Raw genomic sequence first — 27,140 nt, forward strand, 5'->3', positions numbered from 1 at the left:
ATGTCATTTGACTTGTTTTTTTGGGAAGCCCATAGAGATGTGCGCCAAGCCTTTTACCCACTCGGCGTGAGCCGCCGAAAGTTTTGCTTAGCCGCCGCCGCCAAAAATTTTTAATGCGCGCCGCGGCGAATTTTGTTTATATTTCAATTCAACTCAGTAATTTTTCTGACAATACCCATAATAGATAATTTTCATTCTTACAAAAAAAATGTATAGTTACGATAGTTAGTTATTATACTTTCTATTGGCAAGAGGTTTTTGCTTAAAAAAATTGGATATAAGGTAAAGTATCCTCGAGTCGACCGCCTCTCGAGTCGACCGCCTCTCGAGTCGACCACCCTGGGTTCCTCAAGTCGACCGGTGGAAATATTTATTTAATTTATTTACATTTACAATAATATTTAGCGAATGGTTTAACATCATAGGGCCAATTATTTCATAATTAATTCAAATAAGTGAAAATATCATAGAAATTGACCATAAAACCCTGAAAAAAAAATCATAAATTGGCGCAGCGTTAAAGTATTTCTTAAATAAAAATTTGTAGACCTGACCCAACCGACATGACATTTAAACTGACGATTTGACGGAGTTTCCGCGAGGCGGCGCTCCACGACGGACGAGGACTGACGAACCAACGGAGGGCGACAGAACGAGAGTGGACGTGGACACGTTAACACCTAATAAAGTAGAGAGTCCAAAGTATTGAGCGTTTTTTGAGTGAATTGAGTGAAAAATGAGGAAGTCTACAAATTCGCAATTTTTCATCAAATTATGGCATACTTTTTTAAATTCTTGACTTTTTTTCTTAAGGAATTATTTCAATTATTACCCTTACAGATTACTTGAGAATTCAAATTTTGAGTCCAAATATAAGTTGAGAACTTTATCTTTATTACTGTGCAAAGATTTTAGTTCCATGACTAATGGCGTCTACACACTAGAGAAATTTATGTCCATATTGAAGCAAATTCCCTACATTTGTGCATGAAAAACTTTTCAATATGGACATAAATCTCTCTAGTGTGTAGAGGTCATAAGTTAACGATTAATTTTATGTATTAAAATTGAGAGTGCAATTCAAATATAATGTTCCTCAATTCGACCGGTCAACGAATCATAGCAAGTGAAGCTTTTTCCACTTGAATGTTGTTCTACTTCTGAATGAATTCATTAAAGTAAGTTTCCCTATTTATTATAATGAATAACTAAATTTTAAGTGCTATTTATGATGTATTATACAAGCCAAAGTTAAATCAGTGACTTTTTAGTTTTGTGATTTGTTTAATTTTAAGAAAAATTGGTGGTCGAGTAGAGGAATACTGATATTGAAGTGGCCGAGTAGAGGAACACTTCGCATTTTTGAAACATTTTAATTTTTTTATAATTTAAAACTATATTACGACTAAATGAAGTTCACAATTAGATAGATAAGGATATATTCTATAGTTTTAGGTAAAACCCCTATCAAAAAACATAAATTATAACTGTTTTTTCATAATTTTTTCACAAAATCTATCCTTAAGTGGTCGACATAAGATACTTTACCTTATTATAAAAAAAATAATAAAAATCATTCATCAATGCGGTAGTTTGAAAATTATTCACTTTTGTGCTTCAATATTTACTAGATAGCAAATAGCTGTACATCTGCAAAAATATTATGGATTTCTACAACTTTTTACTTTACGATTACGTATAAACATTAAAAAAAAATAACTTTAGATACAGAGAAATCGTCAATCAGAGCAAATGACACTCAAATCATCCAGTTTTTTCTCAGTGGAAATAGGAAAAATTCCTGCCTCCACCCAGAATCGAACTAGAGACCTCTCGTTAACTAGACGAGTGCTCTACCAACTGAGCTATAGAGGCTACATGCTCTGCTTGACTTGCTACACGACCTTTAGCCAATTGCATTGTGCACTGTAATTGCTTACTCTCGGGGTTGCGAGATTTGGAAACGATGTGGTGAGTACAAACGAGCAGTAAAACATCAGATTTGAGAAGTGACTAAATTTACAACTTTAAAAGTAGTAGAATATTCATGAAAGTTTCGATCTTTATGGATAGAAAAATTAAAACCATTTTTAGAAAGATTTGTATGTTTTACTTATCAAATTTAATTTTTTGCTGACCAAATATATTTTTTTACTTCTCATTTGTTTTTGTCTTCATTGACGCTTCTAGGGGCAGGGGGCAGCTGCCCCCCTGCCCCTAGCTGGGTACGCCCATTGATTACGTTCACCAGTTTCATTTTTATTGATGATTTTCGGTTCGTAAAAAGTGCCCCGTCGTTAAAGGGTTAAGATTTTAAACATTTTTTAAAATAATGTTTTAATCAAGTGCATCGAATTCAACATTTCTTACCAAATATTCCAACTGTTATCAAATTTTCATCGAGAAATATTTTTGTTTGTAGATAAACAATTTTTCTATTGGATATTGAATTTGAGTTTATAATTCCAGATAAAATTATTTTCATTTTTACGTTTACGGATTTCAAAAATTTTTGTTAATATTTTTATTGAATCTGTCTTTTTGTAAAATCATAAAAATGTTGTGCCTAAAGTTGACAGATTGTTTTCTATATGTTTTGTTGTTACTTTTTTTTAAATAGGTTTCCATGATTAGTAATTCTAGCAAAAAAAAAATTGAGGAAAGTCGATAATTTATGTGGATTGTAATCGAAAAATATTAAGAAAAAAAATCTGACGCGCCTAGCTGAGCCGCAGCCGATTGCCTCAGTAGGCGCGCCGGCGCGCAGCCAGCCGCCGATAATTTTTAAATGTTAGCCACCGTCGCCGAAATTTTCTCGGCGCACATCTCTAAGCCCAATTGTGAATTGTGACGCTTTTGTTTATATCGCCCAAAAAGTGCACTATTTGCAGTGGTTTTGAGTAAATTTCTAATCAAATTTCTTCATCATGTCCAAGGCTCACCCACCAGAATTGAAAAAGTAAGTTATAATAATAATGAAAGCTTTTAGGAGAGATTTTCCAAAGTCTAACCTCACTTTCAAACGTTTCTCAGGTTCATGGACAAGAGGATGAGTCTCAAGCTCAATGGGGGCCGTACCATCAATGGTATTCTCAGGGGATTTGATCCTTTCATGAACGTTGTCATTGATGAGACCATGGAGGAGTGTAGAGATGGTTCCCGGAACAACATAGGCATGGTGGTAAGTTTTCATTAAAGAATTTGTAACGATGTCACTCCTGAAATCTTTGTGTCTTCCAGGTTGTCCGAGGGAACAGCATTATAATGGTGGAGGCACTTGATAGAATATAAGATTTACAGAATTATAAATTATAATTTACGCAAGACGAATAAACAGAGAATACTGTATCAGTTTTGTAAAAATTGCGACTTATACTAAGACGCCGGGAGTTGTAAGTAAAATGCAAAATGTAATTTAATTTGAAACCATTTGAAGTAGGAAATATAAGCATTTCATGTGACTTAAGCTGTCTATACACTAGGAAAAATATGGATGAGTGGCCATTCAATAATATTGATAAAAAACTTCAATTATTGAAGAGAATTATTGAAGAAAATGCCTCCACACGGCCTCCTTGCCTTCTTGCGGCTTGAGATTCTTTTTCGAGAAAATTTATCATTTTGCTCCTGGAAAACTTTGGAAAGTGTTTGTCGAAGTTCATTGGGATAGTATTGAGTGAATTTTAGTGGAAAATTTGCCAAAAATGCAAGAGAGGAGTGTTTTTCTACAGATTTTGTGCCAGGTGGAATCTAAATAAATTTTAGAAAAGTTCTTTATGATTTTTCTTTAAAAATTGCCGCAAGTGATCCCTTGCGTGCATCATTGAAGAGTCCTTTGTAACTATTATTCCATATTCCAAATTCTAACACGATCGAAAAAGGAGAAAATTGAAAGATTTCATAATGTTTTCTAAAGTCTCGAAATAAGAGAAAAATTGAAGCTTTCAAAAATTGACGCATTTAAAGGCATGTCACTTTCGCCATAATTCTCCTCAATCATTTGCAAAAACACTTTCAATTTGTTCTTTTAAGGCTTTTATACACTAACAATCAAGAAAATTACATCTGCAGAACGTCAAACTCCCATATAATATGCATATGGCAGGAAGTGCCACTTGGTCCTTCCGAGTGCATTTTTTTGTTTTTGCAATATATTTACATTAATATTTAATTTTTATTAAAAATTTTATAACGAAAAAATAGCCAAATAAATTCTGCACGCATTCAATCAGGCCTCCACACGAAATGATATACAGTACACTCTCTCAAATTCGGGCATATGGGACCGAAATGTCAGCCGAATTAGACAGAAATTCGGGCGACAAACTTTTTGAAATGCAACGATTTTTTATTCATGTGCATATAGATATTGAGTTTACACACTCATATATAATGTAAATTGCATGAAAATCCCTCAATAATGCAAAATCATCATCAAAACTAAGACAAACCATGCCAAATTTGAGCATATTTGATTCATTTGATGATCATAATCAAACTTGAAAAATGACAACAAACTTTTTTCAAATGTAACCGCTGCTCGAATTAAAAAGTAGCCCGATCTTAAAAGAGCCGAATTTGCGAGAGTCTACTGTATTCTTCACTATAAAAAATTAAATTGAAAAAATTGAAAAAGGACTTGAATTCGTTTGACTTGAAACAACTACCCTGATCTGACACTATTCTGACTGGGCGACTGTAGTAGTCGAAAAACTTTTTAAGGGCACAGCACACTTCCTTTGCACTGGTGGATGACACTGCATAAAGTTTCGTGAACTTTGTGAACCCATCTACAACCACCAATAAGTGTTTCCTTTTTGACTGCAAGGAAGGAAGAGGACCTAGGTGGTCCACATGGAGAGTGTGGAATGGCACTGGTTCTTTTGGAATGTTATACAACGCTTGTTGATTTCTTCGCGACGGGACCGAATAAAATAGACACTTGACGCAATTCTTCACATATGATTCTATCTTTTCTTTCATATCAGGGAACCAGTAATGAGAGCGCATTTTCTCATAACACTTCTGGAACCCAAAATGACCGATCTTCTCATGTACGTGTCGAATGAGATTTACTTCCATCTCAGCTGGTACGTAAAAGTACAATCTTCCTTGTCTATCCTTACGATAGACTTGCCCATCTTTCAGCGCATACATTTTGTGGTCGCTTTTCTCTAGTCTCAACTTCAAGTCCCTTATCACTCCATCCCTACTCTGGGTAGCACTCAACTGAAAATCTACGTCCTCACAATCCACTGCCGCCACCGGAAAATTCCTACTCAATGCATCAACATGGTTCATCTGACTCCCACTCCGATGAATTATCTTGTAATTAAAATTCTCCAATTCTAATGCCCACCTTTGAATCCGAGGACTGTGTGTCCTATTATTCAGTGTCATGGCCAAAGACCCACAATCTGTCACGATCACAAAAGGAATACCTTTTAAGTATACTCGGAATCGCTTTAACGCATAAATTATCGCCAACGTCTCAAGTTCGTATGAATGGTACTTGGATTCAGCTGTTGATGCACTCTTTGAAAAGTAAGCTACCGGATGTAACCTCTTATCCTGTTGTCTCTGCAAAATCACTGCCCCAAAACCCAAAGAGCTAGCATCCGTATGCAATTCTGTTTCCTTTTTTGGATCATATATCGCCAACACTGGCGCAGAAACCAACTTCTCCTTCAATCTCTCATATGCATCTCTACACTCATCACTAAACTCAAATGTCACCCCCTTTTTCAACAAATTAAGCAATGGACGCGCGATTTTTGAAAACCCCGCCACAAATTTCCTAAAGTAGGAACATAGTCCTACGAATGAATGCAACTCTTTTGCATTTTTGGGCTCTGGATACCTTTCAATAGCTTCCAAGTGGTCACTGCTGGGACGAATCCCTTCCCCAGAAACTGAGTATCCTAAATACTCAATGGAATTGTATCCAAATTTACATTTAGATTCCTGAATCTCTAGGCCATTTTCGGCCAAACAAATCAACAGTTTCTGCAGCGTATCTACGTGTTCCTCAAAACTCTCACTGGCTATTAAAATGTCATCCATGTATACTATTATCAACCCCTTCTCAATAAATTCTCGCAGAATTCTCACGATAAATCTTTGAAAAACACTTGGGGCATTTTTCAACCCAAAAGGCATCCTCAAAAACTCGAACTGCCCCTCTGGGGTCACAAAAGAAGTGTACTTTATTGAATCTTCTGCCACTTTAACGTGGTGAAACCCACTCTTTAAATCAATCATCGTAAAGATATTCTTTCCCCTCAAATGGTCCAAGCAATCTTCAATCAACGGAAGGGGGTAATTATCACGAATTGTTAATGCATTTAATGCTTTGTAATCGATACACAACCTGGGCTCTCCATTCTTTTTCGTGGTTAACACAATTGGAGACGCGTAGGGAGAGTCACTCGGTCTGGCAATGCCATTATCACACCACTCTTGAATAATATTTCTCACTACCTCTCTATCCGAATATGCTAACCTTCTAGGACGCTGGAAGAATGGAACATCATTCGTCAATCTGATCTTAAGCACAAATCCCTCTGATTTCGCTTCCGCATTAAATTTCTCAAAATAACATTTTCTGATTAGATTTTTCAGCTCTCTCTGGCAACTATTTGACAACTCTGGACAAACACTAATTTCGGGATTCACTACCCCAACAAAACCTTCACTACTTGCACTCGGTACCTTGAAATTACACTCTTGGACAATTACTAGAATGTCCTCATCTCTACCGAAAATTTCGAACACTTCATCGAATTCAGCATTATCTTCCCCATTATCTATTTCTATCCCTAACATCCCTGAAAACGGCTCTTCATCTCTACAGGTTAATTCTTCATATTCCTCTTGGCCGCTCATATCAGTCCTCCAGTTTGAAACCCGATCAGTAGACTTTTCCACCTCTGTAGAAAACTGAAGGTCATTCCTAATCTTAGAAAGGTTTGTCACATCATGAACTGAATTTTTATCTTTAAAATTCTCAAGTGCCAATGTGCCCATGACGCACTGGAGGAGACCTGAATAATTGCCAAATTCATCGAAACAAATTCCAGAATCTTTATTAAGAGTTAATCCAATATTAAAAGACTTCATAGCATTTCGTCCCAACAAAACTTCAAATGGCATGACTCTATCTGGGACAACAAATACTTCAATTGGTTTGTTTGAATTCATCAAAATTACTTGACAATGAATCTTTCCATAACTATAAATTTCGGCTCCACTCAGTCCTTTGTATGGAAGAACTTTAGCTTTATCATTGGAGACAAATTTGTCCGGCACTCTAGATCTCTGGATCATACTGATTGGGCTGCCGGTGTCGAGCAAAGACATGAGATCCAATATTACCTCGCCCTCATTAGAACCAGAATCAAATATCACACTTACCTTCTGAAAAACTTTCACGTCATAAGTCACGTCATCTGAGCTAATCCCTGCCTCGTTGGATTCCTCTGCTGCCGCTGATACTCCTGCTGCTCCCTTGGTCTTGTAAAGTGGGCACTGCTTAATCTGATGACCAGCCTTCTTACACTTGAAGCAGATGTCTCTCTCGCTCCTGGGCTTGGAACATTCCGAGGAAAAATGTCCTCTCTCTGAACAGTTGTAACAGCGGATCTCCTGGGCATTTGCCGTTGATTTGACAGGCAATTTCTCAATTCTCTGCACCGCTGGAGTTGCACTCATCAACTGTCTCTCGTATCTGCGCAGATTCCTTTTCAAATCATCAATTGTGTTGCACCCTGCGAGGATTGAGATATTCGTGGACTTGTCCTGAAGCCCCTCAAGAATTGCGCAGATCACATCCTCCTCAGGTATTGGATAGCCTGACACCAAGGCCTGCATCGCCAAGACATACTGGTGACAAGTCTCATTTGATGTCTTCTTGCGTGTTCTCATCTTATCCAATATCTCTCGCACTGTCAATTCCTGGCCAAATTCATCCCTCAGTGCTTCCCGCAGTTCCGCCCAGGTTTTGAATCTTCCACTACGAATTAGATCCCTTGCTGGTCCACTCTTGATAAGGCGTCGAGCAAATACAAGACGGGATCTGTCAGATACGGCAAAATCATCACAAATTGCCTCGAAATCTTCTATCCACTGCTGCACTCTGAAGCCATCATCGCCTGTGAAAGCCTCTACTGCATTCTCAATGTCTTGGAATGTACATTTGACTCCAATATCCTGTTTTGGAACACTCAATTCACTCAATAATTTCACTAGTGTTGTACGAATCGCGCCTTCATTGATGGTAGCTTGTTGTTTTTCATCATCAACTGGTTTTTCTAGAAGATTCGGGGTCGAACTCTCAATGGAATTTTCCATTTGCAATGTTGGCGTCACTCGCTCTTTAACGGCCAATTTGAATTTGGCAGCCGCCGCTGCTTGCTCATCCACAGAATTTTCCTCATCGGAGCTCACTGCAAAATTTATAGGAATTTCTCGTGCTTTCCATGGGGCGCTCACTCCGGAATCTTTTGCATCTTGATTTTTCCCCTTGTTCACTGCAGACTCTCCCGCGTGTGATGGCGTCACTCCAATGACCCTCTCAAAAAGCGCTCGAATTTGCATGGGAGATACTGTGGAGGGCAGATTCTCTCCTATGTCCATCAAGGCTTGTCTCATCTCCTCCACTGTGGGCCTACTGTACCCCACACCTGAAGCTGTAGACCTCCTCATTTTCACTCGATTCACTCAAAAAAAAACGCTCAATACTTTGGACTCTCTACTTTATTACGTGTTAACGTGTCCACGTCCACTCTCGTTCTGTCGCCGTCCGTTGGTTCGTCAGTCCTCGTCCGTCGTGGAGCGCCGTCTCGCGGAACTCCGTCAAATCGTCAGTTTAAATGTCATGTCGGTTGGGGTCAGGTCTACAAATGCCATATCGGCTTTGAATTCGTCCAGTAAATGAATGCATGGTATTGCCTATGATGCATATTGGCAAAAAAGTGAACCGCCTAAACAATAGAGGCTGGTACGAGAACGAGTTTCGGCTTGAAAGTGGTACTTCAGTCGATACAAATATTCACTGTCACTGATCCCAAACACACACCGAGAAGGGATGCTGTGATATAGTAACGGCACTGATAGCCCACAGAGCTGTGATATAGAGCGGCTATCCGTATCGGGGGATAAGATAGTATAGGAGTGGGGAAGCATAAGGGGCCCAATTGGTGGCCTGGATGCATCGGAATATCCGAAATGGAGAACTGACCCCTGACAAAATCTTATCTTATGATTAAAGTATTTGAATTCAAATTTAATAATATTTCTTTATTTTATTTCTTAATAAAAAAGGGAGAAAAAGATAATCTACAAGACCCTAAGACTGTTAGGCGAAGAAAAAATTAAACTGGTCTCCCAGGGTTGCAGTTATTTGCCTTATCGTTACACTTTTACAGCCCACGAGCATATTAAGTTTCTAAAGAGCAGCGTAAAGAGCAAGAACTATGCGAACTAATTTAAAAATTAGCTAGAGGTGTCTGGAGCTGCCATTGAAATAATTTTAGTCAAAAGTAAGCCAATAAAAAGGTTTTGGAAAGGCTTGAGTATGGATGATAAGGGAATTCGTTCATGGCGATGCTGTGATTCTTAAACAAAACAATATCTGGAATTTGAGTATTATGGAATCCGAAAGCTCTGTAAAACTAAACGAAAGACCAAGAATTGAAAAACTAAATGGAAGATCCCTGCTACTTACTTCCTAACAACTGGAATAACAGCACAAGCGAGAGCACATTTTTTTAATATATAGTACATAGTACTCTCTGTAAAATACAATGGGCCAACTGGACCAACTCATTCTGAGCAATATTTCAGGAGATAACAGAAAAGATTTAATTTGTTTTAAATAATTATTTAAATTAAATATAATGTCTGAAGAAAAACAGAGGTTTTTCTTTACTTTTTTTCAAGAGTTTCATTTTTCTTTGCTTTGCATTAGCAATACGACAAGGTATCGGATCAGAGATACGACAGCATGAAGAGTCTGAAGAAAAACTATTTACAGTAGACTCTCTCAAATTCGGGCATATGGGACCGAAATGTCAGCCGAATTAGACAGAAATTCGGGCGACAAAGTTTTTGAAATGCAACGATTTTTTATTCATATGCATATAGATATTGAGTTTACACACTCATATATAACGTAAATTGCATGAAAATCCCTCAATAATGCAAAATCACATCAAAACTAAGACAAACCATGCCAAATTTGAGCATATTTGATACATTTGAATCAATCAAACTTGAAAAACGACAACAAACTTTTTTCAAATGTAACCGCTGCTCGAATTAAAAAGTAGCCCAATCTTAAAAGAGCCGAATTTGCGAGAGTCTACTGTATATTGTTTTATTCGCCTGAGCTTTAACGCATCAAGAAACTTTGGTTTTTTACCTTTCAAAAAGTTTTTCTTTCTGAATTGGTTCCATATAAATATTTCCAAATGATGTTAGAATGTAAAAAAAATGTTAGAATAAAAATGACAAAGGATCAACTGGAGGTATTGAATTCTTTGGTGTAGGCGATTTTCATCCATACAGTACTCTCTCTCAATCGGGAATATGGGGCAAAATGTCATCCGGTTTATCGATAGATTTCGGCGTCAAAACCTTTGTAAATTCCACAAAAAGCGCTCAATTATAAAGAATCATGATAAAATAGGAAGAACTACAGCGAATTTGAGCAAATTAGCTTCATAATTAAACGTGAAAATTGTCAACAAAATTTTTCACCCGATTGAAAAAGAGCCGATTGAGTGAGATTTTACTAATATTGATTGCGAGTATTGATGAAATTTTTTCCTACGTGTGTATAGACAGCTTTACGTAAGTCAATAAATTTATGATTTCATGCTGATAAAATAAGGCTGATAATGTAAGTAAAATAAAGTCCGGGGAATCCCAGAAAAGTATTTACAGTAGAGTCTCGCTAGGCCATCGCTCTATAGTGCACTATAGTCCATGGCATTTTTTAATGTTATCAACGACTTTTAGTATTGAAATTGCTCGACGGCTTCCACTTTCTTTGCGATTGTGGTACTTGTCCTCGCTCTCTTCATTATAGATCACAATTATCACAACTACTCAATAAAGTTTGCCAAACATAATAGTTATGACAACATTGAATGTCGCATACTAAAAAACATAACCTCAGTGATTTGAAATCAACGGTCAATATGTTGTGGACTATAGAAGTGCCACGAGACTCTACTGTATTTGTAATCCTCAACACCAGACAGCGCTACTTTCTACGTGAAAACTCAGTGTGTCAAAAAATATTGCGACATTTTACATAAATTTTCACATCCGTGATTAAAAGCGATTTAACTAATAAATTTGTGAGATTTTTCATAAAAAAATGGATAATCCAGATAAAAAGAAGAGGAATCGTAAGTATTTTGTTGAATTTAAGCTTTACAATCTTGAAAATAAAGTGAAAAGGCACTGGGAAAGGAAGTTTGCAGATTTGAGGGATACACCTTTTTCTTTATTCAAAGGTCGAGGCAAGAAGGCTGGTGGAGATTCGAGAGAAGAGCCTCAAGCTCCAGCACCAGGTGCAAGTCAGCAGAGAAAAGATCCACCAAAGCCTGCTGAGGAGAGGAAACCAATGGAACAATTAGAGAAGAAACTCCAGAAATCCCTTCAGATAAAAGAAGGTGATCAAAAGGATTCTGGGGGCTCTCAGCAGACCAGCGAGCCTAAAAAGGCATGGAAAAGAAAAGATTTAAAAAAGCAAAAACAAGAAGAAGCACAGGAAAGCCAAGGAGTTGGTACTTCTGGACCTATGAGCGTACCTGGAGGTCCTCAACCAAGTCAGCTTCCACAGCAATTTGGCCCGTCCCAGCAATCCTGGCCTCAGGAGGTACAACCGCAAATGAGACAGCCTCAGCAGATGCAACGATCAGAGACTCCACAGAGTGTGAGTTCTCAAGGTGATCAACAATGGGGGCAACGTAAGCAAAAACCTCAATATCCTAAAGGGCAGCAGAAGATGCAACAGCAATCATATACACCTCAAAGTGCTCGTGATTCTCCAAAACCGAGGCCTCCATCTAAGGCTGAATTTAAGAGTGCTCCAGTGACTGAGAGGCGTGAATACTCTCCTGCACCAGAGGTTGCACTGTGCCCATACAAAGGTCCTGGCACAGCGGGAAAACGTGTGAAGTGTGACACAAACTATGTCGCATTGAACCTGCAGAATCTCGTCGATGTGGCCTATCATTATGACATAGCCATCGATCCGGATCGCCCAAAAAAGCTTCTTCGGAATGTTTTTGAAGCCTTCCGGGTGAAGCACTTTCCGCGCATGACAATGGCATATGATGGCAATAAGCTTGCCTATTCAGTTGGTCAGCTGACCCTGCCTCCTGGTGGACTTTCCGATGAGATTACAATTGATGATGTGGCCATGTCCAGGAAGAAGACTTACAAAGTGTCAATCCAGGAGACTGTGGATAATCAAGTTCACATGATTTTGCTGAAATCGTAAGTTACTTCTTAATACCATATTTTTTTTCTTCAATTTTAGCATCTCAAGAAATGTTCTCAAACGAATTCATTGATTATGAGGTTCAAAAGATCCAATTATTTTAATTCATATAAACCGTGATAACAGAGTTGGTAGAATAAGGGTGGGCAAACATATCTCCTCTCAAGAAAATAAAATAAATGATAAAACCAGTGAAAAAACGGAAAAAACCCAGATACGCTTATGTTAGCTAAGATTTTCTTTATAGACCCCGGCGCGTGCCGACTTTTAGCCGTTTTTAGCGCGCTGTCGAACTTTTTTCTTAGCCGCCTAAAAATTTTTCAGGCGCGCCGCCGAGTATGCCGCCGAGCACGCCGCCAAGCACGCCGGCAAGATTAATTCGGCGCAGCGCCATTTGGCGCCACACTGAAACTTTAGTTTTTAATATAAATTTTTGTGTTGTTCGCTTTAAATTTTTTTTTCGAGTAGGAGACTGGCGTTACAATTTACCTAAAACGATAGTCCAGCCCAGCGATCGTCGGATGGGTGAGTTCAACCAAGAATTAATAAACTCTCGTTCTTAGAGCATGGAAAATCGCTCGAATTGCTTGTCAGATGGTTGGAAAAAGTATTAATACAAACAGTAATATATTACTGATTCTGATTGTATTACAGTAGACTCTCGCAAATTCGGCTCTTTTAAGATCGGGCTTAAGTTTTATTTAGTTGGCTGAATGCTCATTTTTCGTTTGAATCTCAATATCGAGGTTAAAAAATAATCTGAGAGAAAAGTTGTACATTGACAAAAATGTAGCTGATTAAATTCTCTATCAAACCCACAAAACATATTGTTAGGGCCTTGACAGACCTGAGGATTAGCCGAGAGACGGCTTAGCGTAATTATATTCGAAACAATGGTTAGACTTAATTTCCATAATTTTCCACTAAGTAGTCTCTCGACTTAAGTCGTAAGTGTGTCTAGGGCATTAGGGACAGTCCTAGTTTTCGAGATATTTTTGATCAAAGCTGCTAAAAAGTTCGATTTTTCCATGTTTTCTGACATATTTGAGACTACAGCGCCCCTGGCGTCAGTTGTACGAACTTCATCTGTTCAGAGGATTTATTGGACATGTAAAGGACAACAAATTGTTCCATAGTGAGAAATAAATCAGTTCAGCAGAATCGGAGATATAGGCACCCAAATATAAAAAAAACAGCAAAAACGGTTTTTCCTAAATAACGTATGGCCAGTGAAATCTGCACAAAGTTAAAGCACAATTTTCTAATATTTTTATATAGTTTTATTTTAACCTTTTTACATGTTTTGGAAGGTATAGGGGAAATGCTCATAATTTTGTCCAGTTTCTTATTTTGGACACTTTGAGGATAACATTGGACACTAAAAATAAATTGATTAAAATGATGGATTTTTATTCCAATATTTGATGAATAATGAATTCTATCTAAATATTTGTTTTTTTTGGAAGATTTTAACACTAAATACGTTAAAATTTGAATATGATTTGAGTTGAAATTGCTTTGTTGAAAATTCAGTGTGAGCAATTGCTTACGAGAAATATGACAGAACCTTGTGGCTTACTTCAGTCTTATTTAGTTTTGGTGAAGTACTAACAAAGTTTGTTCGCTGTTTTTGAGTGATATTATTGAATATTCATTGAATATTGTGTTGATTCACGTTACTGATGATTTGTACATTTGACCTGAAGTGAGATTTGCCTTGTGAATTATATTTTTCGTGTGAAAAATGGGAAATTTTTTAAGACATTCACCAGTGAGGTGATGATTCTTATTTTGGACAGGTGTTTTTCTCACGAAATTTCGTGAAGTTTTAGCTTTTGTGATGACTAGGTTGGACAAATGCCTGGAGAAACAAAGGAGCATCATCTCTACGAAAGAGATGTAGCGAGAAATGCCTTGAAAGGCTCCCGGAAAAGTCAGGGAATGAGCGAATCCGCACGTACTTGGAGTATCGAAGTCAACTCACTTTAATGAATGATACGGAAAGTTTCCGGGCTTCTGTGACATTCTACGTTTCCCTTACATGAACAGGAAGAGGACTTGGTAAGATTGGTTCATGAAATGAAGAACAATGGGCATCCTATTGAGGCGGATTAGCTGTCCAAATTTACAGCCAAGTTGGACAAATTAATAAACAAGTTACCCAAAATAAGAGCCAAGGTCACCTCTACTTATCAATTCATTTTTAAACGTATTAAAACTAATTTTAATAAAAATAAGACGATAAATAGCTTGCTAAGTTTCTAAACAACCCTTCTGAAAAGAGAGTAACAAGAAATGTCAATTAGTATAGAAAATATCGCACTTCAAACTTGGAACTTCGATGCTTATATGCAGACTGTCCAAAATTATAAGCACTTCCCCTATGTATGAACTTATTTCAGGAAAAAATCTGGTCCGATCCGATGAGCTTTCCGGCACATTCGGGGAACTTGCACCATTGATGTCGAAAATGTGGATGTTGGCATCTTCTTCAACTCTTGTTTTTATTTTTTCCATCAGCGTGATTTCGGTTTTGGGTCGAAAGTTTCGGGCATACACCTTTCGCTTAAGATTAACCCAAAATGTTTCAATAGGACTCAATTGGGGAACGTTAGGGGGGTTTTCTTCCTTCTTGACAACAGGTATGCCAAGTTCCTCCAATGCGTTCATTGTCTTCCTTGAGTAATGGCTGGGTGCTAGGTCTGGCCAGAAGATCACATTGTCCCTTCGATGATACTTATTGATGAAAGCTTCCAGCTTAGGCAAGCAATCTCTGATATAGACGTCAGAATTTTGCGTTAGACTCTTTGTGAGGAACGCGGGCTCAGACATTTCAGCAGGACTGATTGCAAGCCACAAAGGACCTTTTTCGGGTACTTAGTATGCTCAACGTACTTATCTTTCTTGTCTACATTGTCGTCACGTACATAATAATACTGCCCCTGCCACTTATTACCATCCATGGTGAAATAGAACTCATCGTCCATGACACAAACAATGTCGTTCTGAGCGTGAAAAACATTTTGGATCAAAAGAGACAAACGAATTTTCTGAGTCTTTTCCTGAGTTTCTGAGACAGCTGGCTTCGGTTTTCTGGTTCTCCTCTTGATTCCCATAGACTCCAGATACTTTTTCACCGTTGTTTTGCTACATTCAAGTTTGTTACCAAGCTCACGGTACGACTTTGCAACTTTATTGGATGTCAACTTTGCAAGTCGAGCCCGCATCTTCGATTGACTAAGGGTGCTAAAATTTCCAGATCCCTTAGTTCGTGTAGTGATTTTTCGCTTCCCAGAGTTCGACAGAATGCTATAAATACTCCTTCGCGATATTCCCATAGTCACAAAATGTTTCACGACTTCAGACTTCTTCAAGGTAGGATGATTGTCCTGAAAATTACAAACAAACTTTCGTCTATATTCTTCAATATTATTTGTGGGTGCCATGTTTCCTAACTAAATTAAATTAAGAACACATCTGACAACAGGGTAAAGTGGTATAAAAGTGACTACAGTAGACTCTCGCAAATTCGGCTCTTTTAAGATCGGGCTACTTTTTAATTCGGGCAGCGGTTAAATTTGAAAAAAGTTTGTTGTCATTTTTCAAGTTTGATTATGATTACCAAATGAATCAAATATGCTCAAATTTGGCATGGTTTGTCTTAGTTTTGATGTGATTTTGCATTATTAAGGGATTTTCATGCAATTTACATTATATATGAGTGTGTAAACTCAATATCTATATGCACATGAATAAAAAATCGTTGCATTTCAAAAACTTTGTCGCCCGAAATTCTGTCTAATTCGGCTGACATTTCGGTCCCATATGCCCGAATTTGAGAGAGTCTACTCTGTAGTATACATTTTTTTTTAAGCCTTCAAACTTTTGTGCAGATTTCACTGGCCATACGTTACCAGGCGCAAAACGTTTTCTAGCAATAGAAAAAATAGCATGAGAACCCAGGGACAAAATCATCGTTGCATAGTGTTTATAGTATCACAATAGCTGTGATTTTTATAGAACCTTAGCTCAATGAGTGTTTAAAAGTCTCATATAGAAAGAGAACAAATTCAACTTTTACGGCTAATTAATTTAAAAATTCCTGAACTTTATAATGATTTTTATATTTTACAATAATTTATTGATAAATTTTTAGGGGGCAAGCTTTCAGAAATGAGCCCGATAGGGGTAAAGTGATAAGGGCTCTTCAGTGTTTAGAAATTGTCATGCGAATGGCTGCTGTTGGTGGCATTCATGTTGGTAGACAATACTATTGGAAACCTGATCACAGACTAACTTTGGATAATGTAATGGACCTTTGGACAGGAATTTATCATAGTGCTGTCTTTGGCAGCAAACCCCTTGTCAATGTTGACGTTACAAGTAAGGGTTTTCCAACTGAGATGCCAGTTTTGGATGTTATGTTTGAGCATAGAATTGACTTGAATAGACCCGATATGAGATACTTCCAAAGCGTCAAAGCTCATCTTAATGGATTGAGTGTGTCTTACGCACCGATTGGACAGGAAGGCTCTCGCAGAGTGTACAAGTTTTGGGATTTTAAAGATGCAGCCAATAGGCAGAGATTTACACTAGATGGAAAGTCCATGACAGTTGAACAGTACTATGCAGAGAAGAGGATTAGATTGAAATATCCGAACTTACCGGTGCTTCATGTTGGTCCGAAGGACAAAAATATCTACTTACCAGCAGAATTTTGTATAATTCCTGGTGGTCAGGCAGTAATGAAGAAGTACACAGACAATCAGACGCGTAGCATGATAAAGCATACAGCAACATCAACAGATGAGCGCAAGAGGCGAATTTTGGAAGTTCTCAAGAAAGTTAACTTCAATCAGAGTGAAGTTGTAAAGGGCTTTGGATTGAATGTGGGCAATCAATTTGAAACAGTGGATGCCAGAATTCTCAATGCTCCAACATTGGAATATGCCAGAAATAAGTCACAAATTCCAAAAGATGGTGTTTGGCAGATAAGAAGTGAACAATTTATAGTGCCTACATCAATTAATAATTGGGCAGTTTTGGTTTTGGAAGCCAGAAGACCGGAGATGTATCTTGTTGGTGAATTTGTTAATAAGATAATATCAGCCGGAAAAGCACTCAATATGACAATTGCCCGACCAAAAGATATCAAACAGATTGATATTGGTCGAGATTATCGAAAATTTGACCAGGAAATGTATGAGTACAAGAAGGACAATGTAGACATTCTGTTGATGGTAATTCCAGGTTTTGGGGAAGCGTATAAGAAAGTTAAAGTAGCTGCTGAGATCCAATATGGGATTTTGACGCAGTGCATTAAGCATGACACCATCGTTAGGCGTGGTGACTTATCAACCATTAATAACATCCTTCTAAAAATGAACTCCAAACTCAATGGATTAAATCACAGGATTCTGAGTGAGAATCGACTGAAGTTGGGCATTCTCAGAGATGGGAACTTTATGGTAGTCGGAGCGGATGTTACCCATCCAAGTCCTGGTCAAAACAATGTACCCAGCATTGTTGGAGTAGCATCGTCCTACGATGAGGATGGTTTCAAGTAAGTTCTTTTTTTTTTAAGTTTATTTATTGAATTTTATTATTTCTACTGAGAAAACTGTGATAGATAGGCAACTTGCGGTTTTCTGCTAAAGTTATTTTTTATGGAATTTAAAGGATCCACTAATTAATTAAACTCCCATTAATTTATTAATTTCAACCATTCCCTAACCACAATAGATTTAGGACTACATTTAGGACACTTAGGACTACATTTTTGCCATAGAAGACATCCTGCTCCGATACCTCCTAAATAACTTTTTTTTTTATTGTTTTGCTGACCAATTTTTATTTTTTACTGCTCATTTTTGATTTTTTACTGACCACTTTTTATTTTGTTATGACCCATTTTCATTTTTTACTGATCACTTTTGTTTCACTTTTTACTGACCGCTTTTTCTTACTTCTTTTTTATTTTAAAGATAATTCTGTTATATTTAAGACGATATATGTACTCTGATGTTTTTCAAATCAATTTCGTTCATTTTTGGATGTGTTTTGGAGGTAGTCCTTTTGAACATTTCATCCTTCGAAATCTTTGACCAAAAAAATCGCCATTTTGAATCTTTTAAGGTCAAAGGTCAACCACCCTTAAGATCTTATTTTTGCCCTATTTGGTCAAATTTGGCCTCATTTGAGAGGCCTTCAAATTCCAAACTCAGCTGTTGTCTTTTTAACTGCTCGTATTCCAAGAGAGAGCAGTTTCCACAATCGACTTCTTTTCAACTTTTCTCCATCCTGGCGGCCAAATGCTAATAGATATTGTCTTCCGGTCTTCGGTGACTCCCCCACAAGTTAACATTCTCTATCGAACTAACTTATCCAAATTATCCTCCCCCCCCCCCCCACCCTATAGAACGGTTAAAATCACGCTAAAAAATACGCACAGCTGAATCATAAAACGGTTAAGATTATGCTCAAAATTACGCACAGCTCAATCACAAAACGATTCAAAATACGCATAAAACGCGCACAGCTCTGTCATTAATCGGTTAAGATTGCGCTTAAAATCACGCACAGCTCAATCATAAAACGGTCAAGATTGTGCTTAAAAACTTGCGCAGCTCAATTATAAAACGGTAAATTCGCTTGAAATCACGCACAGCTGAATCATAAAACGCTCAGGATTGCGCATAGAATAGCGCATTCTTAACCGTTTTATGATTGATGTGTGCGTGATTTTAAGTTCATTTGCCGTTTTATGATTGGGCTGTGTATGATTTTAAGCGTAATCTAAACAGTTTTTTTTTTATTTTTAAAATGTTATTTGGAATTGAAGTATATGTCAAAAACGTGTCAATGTCATTAAAGTGGCTTAAATAGGTTTATATTCATTAATCAATAAATTAGTGTTATTAAAAAATCATACTTGATAAAATTTATTGAAAAAAAATGAATATTTTAAGCGTAAAACATTTGACCTTGAAAAATGATATGAATGAATGTTTCAAGGTCATTGGTATGTATGGACGAAATATCCGTATGGACAACCTCTAAAACATATGTGACAATGAAAACTTAAACACGTTTTTTAAGAGAAGGAGAGGGGTGGGGGGGGGGAACGAAGGTCACATTTAGATTCCCAAGGTCAACTTATGGGGGGGGGGGGGGGTCACCCTAAGACCCCAAGTCTCTATTTCCAATCCTCTGGCTGCTAGAGCCAAAATTATGAATTTTGAACCCCAATCCCACCCCCTGTAGCGGGGGTATCGATGTCCGTAGAAGTTTTTTGCTATCACCATTGAATTTGGCATGCCTAAATTAGGTAATATGCAAAGTTTTATGAATGAACTCGCTAAAAGGTCCGAGAATCTCCCTTGTTTGAAACTAGAGGCCAAACATATAGAAGGTACATTAGCCTAATTTCAAAAATTCATAGCCAAAAAAGTGCATAACATTAACAGGATGTCTTGACGGTTCTTGACGCAGCAAGACCTCTAGAATAAAGTGGTTTTTCACTAAAAAGCGGAATTCCGCGGAACTTTTTACTATTTTGTTAGTTGAATTTCGCGTCATTTTCTCATATAAAATTGATCAAATTGAAATGTAACGTCAATTTTGACGCAATATTTCAAGGTACCTTAATGTCTAAGAAAAAAAACGGGATACAGGGTTTAATGAGGATATTAGTCAACTATTACTTGGCGGTGTTAGATTTCAAAAATTCGAATTTTTTTTTTTGGGTTTTTGCCAAGAATTTGGGTATTCTGCTGCCCCACTGTGCGACGCCTGTCGATTCACCGTCACTTTAGAAAAGTGTTCGGAGTTCGAAGTCGCTTCCGATCCCGAGACGACTCAAGGCAAGATCCTGAATTTGTTTCAGCCGTATTATCCCGGGTTTGTCCCGAAGTCGTTTCCTCTTTGAAATAGCTCGCATGGCTCTTTTAAAGCGTGTCCCAGATTTAAATCCAAGAAGACAAATGACTCTTATTAAAAAACTATAGTACATATAAAATACTATTTATATTTCTTGAAAGGGTATTTCATTGTGATTCAAATCCACTTTATAGTTTTTTTTATTCAAGCGGTTTCTCCGCGAAATCTTCGCACTATCTTCTTTACTCCCCTACGAAGGCTCTGGACAATGTCGTCCCCACGATCTCTGACGACTTCCACTTTCTTCCGAAGTTATGCAAATTTTTGGCTGGATTAGCCTTCTTCTTCGAGTCTCCTTTAAAAATTCCCCAGTATTGCTCAATGGGGCGAACTTCTGGAGTGCAGGGCGGGTTGACCTTCTTATCTACATATTTGACATTGTTGTTGGCAAACCATTCCAGGGTGGCTTTCGCGTAATGAAATGATGCCAAATCAGGCCAAAATAGAGGAGGGATGTCGTGGCTTTGATACAGTGGCAAAAATTGTTTTTGGAGGCACTCTTTAATGTAGATATCCACGTTCATCGTCCCTGTCACGAAAAATTCTTCGCTGCGATGTCCACAAGAGCAGATTGCCATCCAAACTACATATTTCTTCGGGAACTTGTCGTACTCTTTGAATTTGAACTTGCTGGTTACACCCGTACGAGTCTTCGCCGTGTAAAACTGTTGGCCGGGCAACTGAGTAAATTCACCTTTTACGACAGTTTCGTCGTTCATCAAAATGCATCCTTGAAAGCCTTTCAAAACTCGATCACTCAGATTTCTCGACCACGTTTTGGCACTTTGCTTCTGCTTGTCCGTGCGATGGGGAACAGCTTGAGCTTTGTACGTTATCAATCCGTTATTTTCTTTGATTCTCTGCATTAAGCTCTTGGAGATACCCAGCTTTTTACATCTCTGACTGAAAGGCAAGGTTGCTTCTGGAAAAGCGCCAACACTCTCTTCTCCATCCTCTTGTCTACAGCTCCAGGTTTTCTGCCACATCCTGGCTTTCGAACAACAGTCTTAAGTTCCTTGAAGCGTAATATAACCCTTCGTACCGTAGATGGACACTTTCCGGTGATCCTTCCGATTTCAGAATAGCTCTTTTGAAATATTTAGGAACATGTCCACGATCAATTTGCGCAGAGGTTCTCCATTTTTATCACTTTTCTCAGCCAAAACACAACCTTTTTCAATATCTTTTTTAGAAATGAAAAGCTGACTAAATTCTCTTGAAACGTCAAAAAAAAAATTAAAACAAAACTCAATTCCTATTGTGACTAACTTCATGTCGAAAACTTGGATTTAAATCTGGGACACGCTTTAGTCAACTATTATTTTGCGGTGTTAGACTTCAAATATTCGAAATTTTTTTTTGGGGTTTTTGCCAAGAATTTGGATATTCTGCTGCCCCACTGAGCGACGCCTGACGATTCACCGTCACTTTAGAAAAGTGTTCGGAGTTCGCAGTCGCTTCCGATCCCGAGACGACTCAAGGCAAGATCCTGAATTTGTTTCAGCCGTATTATCCCGGGTTTGTCCCGAAGTCGTTTCCTCTTTGAAATAGCTCACATGGCTCTTTTACATCCCATGTAGTCATTTTGAAGTGCCGTGGTTATCATGGTGGGTTTGCTAAACTTGATGTCCCTTGTTTTCGCGAACAGAATATTGTGAAACAGGATGCAAGCTTGAGGTTACTAGCCTCTTTGCCCAGGGTACACATGGGTTTGGGGTAGTCCACGGTTTAGTATTCACTAAAGACTTCTCGTTAGACGCAAGGATGCCGATACGTGCCTGTAGCTATTTCCACATAAACCGTAACCGGCCTAGGATAAATTCGACGGCTCCATTCCATACTATGCTAAGTCGACTTAGCTTTATATTACTCCGAGAAATATGTTGTTCCTGAGACCGAGATCTACAACTGGTGAAAATTTGGTGGTCATCCGATGTTCGGGTAACGAGATATTTGAGATTTTCGAAAAAAAAATTACACGGGCAGCATAGGAAATCGCCAACTTCAAATGGCTCTCCTGAAAAGTTGTCATTCTGAGATAGCATAGTATGGAACGGAAACCGTCGAATTACACTATTCGCTATCTGAAACGCACCCGATGGGTACCCCAACTGTACGGGGTTATTAGTTTAAATTGCTTGCAAATGAAAAGGGAAGTGGTATACTTAGGTATAATTGCCTTTAGGTACACTGGGATGTGGCGTATCCAGGCTCCAAAGCAAGAGATAATTGATGATCTGGCCAATATGGTTGCTGAACACTTGAGTTATTACAGGAAGACTCGCAATGTTCTTCCACATACAATTCTTTACTACAGAGATGGAGTGGGAGAGGGTCATTTTCAGACAGTTCTTGATGTAGAATATAAAGCCATTCATGTTGCTGCTAGTCGTATTCCTGATTACAAGCCAAAGGTGGTGTTCATTGTTGTCCAGAAGAGACATCACACTCGCTTCTTCCCTCCGAAGGGTGGTCCGAACAAGTGTCCGAGTATTGGGAGGAACTTCAATGTACCACCGGGAACTATTGTGGATACGACAATTGTACCACTACAACAGAATCAGTTCTTCTTGGTAGCTCATCAGGCGATTCAGGGTGTGGCAAAACCAACAAAATATTGTGTCCTTGTGGATGAAGCTGAAATGTCAATTGACGATTTGCAAGCTCTCACATATAATCTGTGCTACATGTTTACTAGATGCAATAGATCCGTATCATATGTAGCACCTACCTATTATGCCCATCTTATGGCTGCCAGGGGAAAGGTCTACGTCGATGGGTACACTATTACTCAATAATTTTGAGTAATTTCACAAAATATCATATTTTATGTCTCTTCTTTCAGGGAGCATTTGAAGATGCATGATCTTGAGATGGAATACAGAAAGAGGATAATTAATGATGACGTTGGAGTGAAACATCCAATGTTTTTCGTCTAACTTTGTCTTCGTCCCTGAGGTCCTTGAAGTTATGCAGTTTTTATATCTCATTTATCAACTTTACTCAAATAATCTTCACTACACTCTACACCTTAATCTATATAATTGGGCTGAAATTGGCTTAGGGAATCATTTTTTTTCTGCCGCTTATATGCTTATAAATATTTTAACATTTGTTTCGTTCATTGTAAAAAAAAACAAAAAAAAAGAATTCGACATTAATAAAAATAGTTGAATTCAATATATATCTTTTTTATTCTACTGCAATTCATAAGGAAACCACAAAATGAGTAAAATTTATTTATAAAAAAGTCGCAAATATGGCTGAGCTGCCCCTAACCAGAAGACTCGACAGCTACTCATCTTCAAAAAACAGCTCTCATCTTCAAAAGACATGTCAGATCACAACCAAATGAAGACGTTTCTGTATGGAGTGATGTGGATGTGATCCCGGTGACCTACATGGTAAAAAATTTCAGCACATATTTGTTCCAAAAATTAGCTCGTCCACGGACACCATAATTTTTGGCACAATCTTGTTCATTTTACGAGAGTCAAAAAGATATTAGTAACGAATTTATTCTAAAAAGTAAATCGTCCACGGACACCGAAAATTTTTGGAATAAATTTGTAAGTCTTGGACCCAAAATGGGTCTCCCCTATGAGACAAAGGGACACATACCTCTCCCACGAATTGTTGCAGAGGTTGAAGACGTTGTCTGCCACTCTGAGTTACCAAGTGGAGATAAGAATCTCCGTTCTCGTGCTGTCAGAAACATCAACAATTTTTTCCATAAAAACATTCCTCACTCACCCACGGACAGGATTTTGGATGATTGCAGAAAAAAGACTAAAACCTTTTTTGAAAGACCACCAGGAGCTCATAGTCACAAGCTCTGATAAGGGGAATAAAACGGTAGTAATGGAGGTGAAAGAATATGACGCCATTTACATCATTTACATCGTCGCATTAGATTGAGATTGGATTGTTCCAAAATCTGAATCCAATCTTGTCTGTTTACATCGTACTGTTGAGATTGAATTGGATTTTTAGCGGGATGCCATTTTTGTGAGGTTAAAAATGATATTTTTGATTTTTAAGTTGGATTTTTGGTTGATATTAAATATTTCTATTCATAGACTAGGGGGAGGCTTTGATCGTTCGCACATACGCTACCTTCAGACACTTCATATTTCTCCCATATTCCTTTATGAATCTCACATATGGCTATATATTGTAATAGCTAGCCTTAAATCCCGAAAAAATTGAGTCTAATCCTTTTTTCCTAGTTTCAGGAAGCAAAAAATAAAAACAGGTCCAAAACTGTAATTTTGCTGTGCAATATTTCATACGATTGTGCAGAATTAATATCACTTTTCTGAAAAACTACTATCACAGAGGGTAGAAGGGTTATTAGGAATCAGATTTAAGTAAAAATCTTTTAGGCTGAACAGGCACTTTTTGTGGGTGGAACAAAATTCACAAACTTGACTCAGATTCATCGATCGCACATAGAAGACATGGCTTCTCTCACATTTTCCAAGAAACTTCATTTTAGATGCGATCCCTCATATTCACATCTATTGTAATCTACCGATTTGATCCACCACTAAAAAGTAAAACTTAAAAATCGTAAAGTTGATAAACAAGAAGTAATTTGACTCAAATAGGCTGCAGTTGAGTAATTATTAAGCAATTTTGCATTTCTTTGATATAAAAATATTTTTCAAGCTTGCACAAACTGAATGTGCAATGAAAGAATCACATCTGCAATAAGCTCATACAGTTTACAACTGGTTTTTGACAATCTTTGACATAACCTCACTATTTGTGTTGTTTTGCATGACAAAGAAAAGAAATTGTCCGTAAGAAGATGTTTTGTGAAAATTTTAGCTTGTTCACCTGCTGAAGCTCAATATCTGTGCTAAATCCCGATTCCTGCAGCTGCACCCAACTGACCAAAGTTAACAACCAACAGCTCTGGGTACCAGAATGTTAACAGCGCTGGTAACAGTTTTGGGCCAGTGGAAAGTAGCATTGAGTTGGCCTAAAATTGTTACCAACGCTGGCAAGTTTTTAAGGTACAGCACACGAGTAGCGTAACGGCGAATTTCGTAACTAAAACGCGTCTTGTTCAGGATGACATCTGGACATTTTCCACCGCGGAAAATGTATAAAATTTAGTTTTTTGCGGTATCTTAGTGGAAAACTTTTCTTCTGAAAGGTAAGTTTAAATCAGTGTGCAAGTTTTTTCTTTATTTTCCTCAAGAAATACTCTCTGAAGTGCCTGAAATTGCGTAGATTCGTGGTTTTTTAAGATTTTCCGATTTTCCACGTCCTGCTGGTCTGAGATCGGCCAGAATCCCTTAAATATCGCATTCGTAGCCCTCATTGATGAACTTCCAAACCGATTTTCCACTTCCGGCCAGATATTTTCGCCCAAAAATAGAAAATTTCCCACAAATTATGCAAGTGCGCGACCTCCCAGATTTTAACGTGTTTTTCACGTCCTGCTTGCCCCTAATTGGCCAGAATTCTTTTCCATTCTCCTCACTGATATACCCTCTACACGATTTTCCACTTCCGGCCAGAGATTTCTATCCAAAAATAGAAAATTTTCCACAAATAATGCAAATGCGCAACCTCCCAGATTTTAACGTGTTTTTCCGTCTTGCTGACCTGAAATTGACCAGAATCCTTTAGATGCATCATAAATAGCCCTCACTGATGTACCTTCTACCTATTTTTCCACTTCCGGTCAGAGAATTCCACTCGAAAATAGAAAATTTTCCAAGAATTGTGTGAATGCGCGAGCTTGTTAATTTTGATATATTTTTCGCATTCTGCTTGCAAAAATTCACCCTAAATCACTTGGATTTCCCATCCAAGGTCTTCACTGGTATACCTTTTCCACGACTTTCCACTTCCGGCTAAAAATTTCTATCCAAAACGAGAAAATTTTCAAGAAATCATGCAAGTGTCCGCATTCCGGAAGTTGCACATTTGTTCTTATCACGCTGACCAAAAATCGACTAGAATAAATTGGATGTCTAATCCACAACCCTCATTGGAATAATATTTTTTACGATTTTCCACCTTCGGCTGGAAATGTCTTCCAAAAAATAGAAAATTTCCCTGAAGTTACACGAGTACGCGGAATTCGGAATTTTTATACTTTGTTGATCGTCATTGTGGCCAGAGATCTGCTCAAATTCCTAAAATGTGTTTTTTACATCACTTATTGGCATACTTTCTTCAGGATCTTCAACTTCCGTTCCGACATTTCTGCTTAAAACCAAAAATTAGACTTATCATTTTTTTATTTTTTCTTACATGATCCTGAGGATGAATCACATGAACCTGTGGGCCTGAAAGCGGATTTGGGAAAGTCTAGCACGGAGAAAATTCCGACAGATCATCCCAAAGGCAAGAGACAAGAGGCAAGGAGGCAAGAGACAAGACAGCAACAGACAGCTTGAGAATAAGTGCAACAATTCCTGCCTCATTCGGTATTTTTAAGATATTGTGATTTTCTTTATTTTTTTTATATGAAATAAAATGTAATTTAATTAAAAAAATGTTTTATTATTTAAAAAAGTAAAAAACGATTTTGAAAAACTCTTGTTAACACAGAAGTAACACTGGTGTTAACAGAATGGTAACAACTCTGGTAACAGAATGTTAACAGCGACAGCTAAAAATTTAGCTATTAGTTCCACTAGTGTCCACCATGAACGCAAAAGTGTCT

The 27,140-nt window shown here is 37.8% G+C and overlaps 2 protein-coding genes, 1 long non-coding RNA gene and 1 other non-coding gene across 4 annotated transcripts; 3 read left to right on the forward strand and 1 right to left on the reverse strand.

The window, feature by feature from the left end:
- Positions 1-1,802: 1,802 nt before the first annotated feature.
- Positions 1,803-1,875, reverse strand: Trnat-agu (transfer RNA threonine (anticodon AGU)). Its single transcript has one exon. It is a non-coding gene; the product is annotated as a tRNA-Thr (tRNA).
- A 914-nt stretch (positions 1,876-2,789) lies between these two features.
- Positions 2,790-3,773, forward strand: LOC129803124 (probable small nuclear ribonucleoprotein G). Its single transcript, XM_055849475.1, has 3 exons — positions 2,790-2,959; positions 3,034-3,181; positions 3,241-3,773. The coding sequence occupies exons 1-3, from the start codon at positions 2,928-2,930 to the stop codon at positions 3,289-3,291; spliced, it is 231 nt and encodes a 76-aa protein (XP_055705450.1). The 5' UTR covers positions 2,790-2,927; the 3' UTR covers positions 3,292-3,773.
- A 6,816-nt stretch (positions 3,774-10,589) lies between these two features.
- LOC129803094 (protein argonaute-2) lies at positions 10,590-23,632 on the forward strand. Its single transcript, XM_055849433.1, has 5 exons — positions 10,590-11,414; positions 11,523-12,510; positions 16,671-18,077; positions 22,638-23,231; positions 23,298-23,632. Exons 1-5 carry the CDS (start codon positions 11,384-11,386, stop codon positions 23,389-23,391), a joined length of 3,114 nt encoding a protein of 1,037 aa, XP_055705408.1. The 5' UTR covers positions 10,590-11,383; the 3' UTR covers positions 23,392-23,632.
- A 1,714-nt stretch (positions 23,633-25,346) lies between these two features.
- Positions 25,347-26,970, forward strand: LOC129803126 (uncharacterized). The gene is made up of 2 exons (XR_008751842.1): positions 25,347-25,616; positions 26,737-26,970. It is a non-coding gene; the product is annotated as an uncharacterized LOC129803126 (long non-coding RNA).
- Positions 26,971-27,140: the final 170 nt, after the last annotated feature.

Source organism: Phlebotomus papatasi, chromosome 2, assembly GCF_024763615.1.
Source record: "Phlebotomus papatasi isolate M1 chromosome 2, Ppap_2.1, whole genome shotgun sequence".
In the NCBI taxonomy this organism is placed as follows: domain Eukaryota; kingdom Metazoa; phylum Arthropoda; class Insecta; order Diptera; family Psychodidae; genus Phlebotomus; species Phlebotomus papatasi.

Excerpts from the sequence above, each read along its gene's own strand:
- LOC129803124 (XM_055849475.1), top strand. The coding sequence starts at position 2,928 with ATGTCCAAGGCTCACCCACCAGAATTGAAAAA. Across the intron at positions 2,960-3,033 it reads CACCCACCAGAATTGAAAAA|GTTCATGGACAAGAGGATGA; the intron begins GTAAGTTATAAT and ends AACGTTTCTCAG. Across the intron at positions 3,182-3,240 it reads GGAACAACATAGGCATGGTG|GTTGTCCGAGGGAACAGCAT; the intron begins GTAAGTTTTCAT and ends TGTGTCTTCCAG.
- LOC129803094 (XM_055849433.1), top strand. The coding sequence starts at position 11,384 with ATGGATAATCCAGATAAAAAGAAGAGGAATC. Across the intron at positions 11,415-11,522 it reads AGATAAAAAGAAGAGGAATC|GTCGAGGCAAGAAGGCTGGT; the intron begins GTAAGTATTTTG and ends CTTTATTCAAAG. Across the intron at positions 23,232-23,297 it reads GGAAAGGTCTACGTCGATGG|GGAGCATTTGAAGATGCATG; the intron begins GTACACTATTAC and ends CTCTTCTTTCAG.